Below are 5,000 nucleotides of genomic sequence, written 5' to 3'. Positions count from 1 at the left end.
CACACAGAAACAGGCGCATAGGCCTACACACACACACACACACACACACTTCCCCAGAGCTGTCCTGCCTTGCCCCTTTACCCTGTTTTTGAGGTTAAAGCCTCTCCCCTCCGCTTCCCACCCCAAACGCTGACTTGTCCAAGCCCTCAGAAGGTGTGAGTCACGATGGACGACTCCGTGACTCAGTAAAGTGAAGACACCCTCTCATTCCAAAACAGCCAACAACCCCCGCAGCATTGCGCCTTTTCATGTTGTGTGTGTGTGTGTGTGTGTGTGTGTGTGTGTGTGTGTGTGTGTGTGTGTGTGTGTGTGTGTGTGTGTGTGTGTGTGTGTGTGTGTGTGTGTGTGTGTGTGTGTGTGTGTGTGTGTTGCAATGTGGAGAGTAAGAAAAAAGATGATGGAGGAGGAGGAGGAGGCAGGAGTGTTCAGTCGACGTTGGATAACCGCTCCATTTTCACCTCGTGTTGGCACCGTCCTGATTAAGTCGAGGGAACGTGATCAGAAGAGTTAGTGTGTCTGCTGCGTGTCAGGCTTGAGGAGATGAGAGTATTTATTGTTGTTCTGTTTTTGGTTTACTGATTTGTGTGTGGTTTGTATGTATGCTTGTGTTTATGTTTTCAGCTATATGTTTGTCTAGATAGATCTGCGTGTTGCCAAAACTCATGGATATGTGTGTGCATGTGTGTCTCTCTCTGTTTGTACAGTATGTGTCCGCGCACCTGTGTGTGTGTGTGTGTGTGCGTGTGTGTGTGTGTGTGTGTGTGTGTGTGTGTGTGTGTGTGTGTGTGCGCATGAGTGTGTACATGTGTGCGTACATACATGCATAAGTGTGTGTGTGTGTGTGTGTGTGTGTGCGCATGTTTGACTGTGTGGGTGTGCGTGTGTGACTGTGTGGATGTGCGTGTGTGTTTGAGTTTTGAAGGGGTCATCTAAGTATCTGCTTGTGTGTGTGAGTCTCGTCCATGCAGCTGTGCGTGATTGAGCTTGAAGTGTTAGTGTTGCTCCACTGGCTCTGCAGGCCCCCTCACGCCACAGTTCCATCCCAGAAATCTGTTAGCCAGACCCTCTCCTGCCCCTCATCTCCCCCTCTTGTCCCCCTCTCTTGCCCCTCCCCTCCCCCTCTCCTGCCCCTCATGTCCCTCTCCTGCCCCTCTCCTCCCCCTCATGCCCCTCTCGTCCCCCTCTCTTGCCCCTCATCTCCCCCTCTCCTGCCCTTCCCCTCCCCCTCTCAAATACACCAGCTTTATAGTCATGGTTCGGGTGATGACAAAATCTCTTTTAAAACTTGGAATTCTGGATCTGCACCTGACAGAAATGGTGAACAAATCCACTTTCTTGTGCATGAACTCCACCTGGGTGATGTACTCCATCTGGGTGATGCATCCTTAACACAAAAAGACAGTGTATAAAGATGAGCATCACAATCCACTCACCTAATCAACAGACACCAATATGCATTTCTAACTGAAGCTGCCAGTTAGAGGGAGCTAACAGTTTTCACGAGAATTTATGATTATGATATTGTACATTTCCAAATCGGTTCCATGCCAACATGCAACGGTGCGGCCTCAACCAAAGACTCAATGAGCTTAAGACTTTAGACTCTGTGGTGCCAGTTGAAAAGGAGACTCACTATGGGCAACATACTCAGGGGCGAAGCCTTCCCCCCACACAAGGTTTGGAGATGATGTGGGCAGAAGATGGATGGATGGATGGATGGATGGATGGATGTTGCATAATCAACTGAGGGCTCCCCTTTTCTTCATCTCCTGTGACCTAAATCTCATCCCCCCACCCCCACCCCCACTCCTTTTCCTGGGTAGCTCTGTTGAATAATATATCACACTACAGTGTGGTTGTGCCACCGCCATCGAAACAACCCCACCCAGCCTGTTCTATGGGCTGTGCCCCCAAGGGCACTTCCTCTTCCTTTGGGGAAGTTCTCTTCTCATGTCTCCTATGCTCCCAGAGTGCTGACACTGTGTTTCTAGGGGTGTTTACCTTCCTCTCTTTCTCTCTCTCTCTCTCTCTCTCTCTCTCTGTAGATGTGCAAGGACCTTTCATGTAGATTGTAAAGTGTAAGCTGAATGAGCTCTATATAGTTTAACAGCTTTGAGACTTTAATGGTTATGACATCGGCCGAGAGTGCTGAAACAGATATGCATCTATTCATGCACACAAGGACTGTGTGTTGTGTTTCGGTGTGTTGTGTGCTAAAGTCTTTTTGACAGTTTATGCTGCAGCAAATCTGGACATAGCACATTAATGTTGCTCTGTTTAACACAGACCCATCTATATACACACACACACACACACACACAGGGGGAGAGAGAGCCCTGTACTGACACAGCAAACACAGCATAGCGTGTGACCTTTGCTCAGAGCTCAGTGTCTCAGCATGTGACTCGTCGTGTGTGTGTGTGTGTGTGTGTGTGTGTGTGTGTGTGTGTGTGTGTGTGTGTGTGTGTGTGTGTGTGTGTGTGTGTGTGTGTGTGTGTGTGTGTGTGTGTGTGTGTGTGTGTGTGTGTGTGTGTGTGTGTGTGTGTGTGTGTGTGTGTGTGTGTGTGTGTGTGGGCGGGCGGGCGGGCGCGCGCATGCCTGCCTGTGGGATATCACACACCTGGCACTTACACACGGCAGATGTTCCAGAGCAGCGGGGCTGGAGGGACGATCCATGAGGTCTTTCAGGACTAAAAGTTGGGAGAAGGGACAAGTGTGTGTGCGTACTGACCCTGGAACAGTCATCCTCCTTTAGCACACTCTTTGGGTTCAGTTGAGTAAGGTCACTGATATCAAGATGGCAATACGAAACGGAAGCTAAGATGACACATGCTCTAATACCTTTATTTTACTTCATGCTGTGCTTTGTTTATGCTGTGCTGTATTGGTGTTTGTGTATGTGTGTGTGTATGCGTGTGTTTGTGTGTGCGCATGTGTGATGAGAGACAGGTGTCAAACTCTGTTAACTGTTTCGAGTTCAGTGTGACAGGTGACTAAGTTGAGCAGCTAGTGGCGTTTTTTTGCCATTTGAGAAGCTTTGTTGCTAAATCACACTTATACATTTGTGCATCATTACTTCTCCTGAGAGACCATTTCTTCAATGGAACAAAAAACATTTAGCAGACATTTTTAACCACGTTTTTAAAGCGACTTACATATGTAAATTATATTGCAAGGGCCACTATCCTCGGAGCAACTTTTCAGGCTACTGCATGCTAGCTTAGCTCATTAACCGCTACACTACCACCGCGTACTTTTGAATGCTCTCTATAGAACACTGTACACATTTGAAATGTGCCAGATGAAAGCTGAGTCAGTCCTGCCAGTGTCCGCTCCCTGAGACTGGACACATGATAGCGGCAGCTTGGGATGTTACTACGCGTGCTTCATCTCACTGTGTGTTCACTGTGTGCTCTGAGTGTTTCGCTAATTCACGGATAATGGGATAAATGCAGAGACCAAATTTCCCTCACGGGATCAAAAGAGTATTTATACTATACTATATGCTAAGACCTCCTGTTCCTCCCCCCCTGTGTGTTGGCAGAGACCTGCTCTTCAACCAGATCTACAGCCGCCTGGTGGAGAACTCCGTCGCCAAGGGCGTGTTCCTGGAGAGCCTGGAGCCATACATTCTGAGCGAGCGGATTGGCTGCCTAACAGCGCCCGTCATGAGGGACCTGCTGGCATACTTCCAGGACAATGGCATGATGGAGAGCGTGGAGGGCTGCCTCGTGCACATGGACATCACCAACCTGGATATTCAGCAGGTGAGTGTGTGGGTGAGAGAGAGACAGAGAAAGTGTGTGTGTGTGTGTGTGAGAGAGAGAGAAAGTAAATGTATGTGTGTGTGTGTGTGAGAGAGAGAGAGAGAGAGAGAACGTGTGTGTGTGTGTGTGTGTGTGTTTGTGGTTGTGTATGAGAGAGAGAGAAAGGAAATGTCTTGGGGTACAATCTTTGTATATCACAGCAATAGTGAGGGGCAGCCGTGGCCTACTGGTTAGGGCTTCGGGCTTGTAACCGAAGGGTTGCCGGTTCAATCCCCGACCAGTAGGAAAAATGTGGGCGGCGAAAGTGGTTGAGCACTGCTCTCCTATGCCCACATCCACAGCTGAAGTGCCCTTGAGCAAGGCACCTGACCCCTCACTGCTTCCCGAGCGCCGATGTAGCAGGCAGCTCACTGCTCCGGGTTAGTGTGTGCTTCACCACACTGTGTGTTCACTGTGTGCTGTGTGTGTTTCATTAATTCACGGATTGGGATAAATGCAGAGACCAAATTTCCCTCACGGGATCAAAAGAGTATATATACTATTCTTATACTTATACAATGGACCCACATTTTACAGACTTGTTTGAAGAAGTGATGGCTTCGCAAGGCTTTCCTCGTGAGAATTGTTGCTGAGGCGGTCCCTATGGACACCCATCTAGATCTTAGTGGGCCTACATACATACAGTATAGACCCAGCAGGAGTCTCTATAGAGAGGCCACAGGGAAGCCACAGTGTTCCTGGTGTTCTCATTTTAAATGCTGAGACCCAAAGCAACCCCCATGGGCTCCACACAGACTCATTTGCTGAGGAGGGCCTCTGCTCTATATAGATGTATTAATACACAAAACATTGCACTCTTCCTTTACTTGTACAACGGGTGCGATTACCAATTGCAATGCTCAAAAAAAAAGGTTGCACTCCAAGAACTTATGTTTTCTTTTTAATATTTCTTTAAGTAGCGACAGAATATATAAGAAAACAAAAGTTCTTGGAGTGTGACCTTTTTTGATTTTGGAGTGATCTGATAGACACATTGATTTATAGCACATTGAGTATTATAGCTCATCTATGTCCAATCTCTGCTTTTCCTGGGCTGTTGGCAAAGTGTTATCTGTATAACACGTGATATGCTGCGATTCCTTTACAATGCTTTCAAATGTTGTGATCAAACCAAGATCAAACAGGTGACATCTTACAGCATGGATGATGCTAGAAAGGATTGTCTTTTATGAC

At 47.7% G+C, this 5,000-nt stretch overlaps 1 protein-coding gene across 1 annotated transcript in view; it reads left to right on the top strand.

Annotated features, from left to right (window-relative positions):
• Positions 1 to 5,000, top strand: part of vps8 (VPS8 subunit of CORVET complex) — a 93,588-nt gene that overhangs the window by 22,200 nt on the left and 66,388 nt on the right. The window contains exon 21 of the mRNA XM_076303450.1: positions 3,545 to 3,767. Within this exon, the coding sequence (XP_076159565.1) occupies positions 3,545 to 3,767 (223 nt within the window). The remainder of the gene's footprint in view (positions 1 to 3,544; positions 3,768 to 5,000) is intronic.

Source organism: Alosa pseudoharengus, unplaced genomic scaffold (genome assembly GCF_046254945.1).
Source record: "Alosa pseudoharengus isolate Yale_2024_CS ecotype anadromous, Long Island Sound unplaced genomic scaffold, YU_APseudo_1.1 YU_APseudo_1.1_scf_24, whole genome shotgun sequence".
Classification (NCBI taxonomy): Eukaryota; Metazoa; Chordata; class Actinopteri; order Clupeiformes; family Clupeidae; genus Alosa; species Alosa pseudoharengus.
This window is presented reverse-complemented; position numbering and strand designations above follow the sequence as displayed.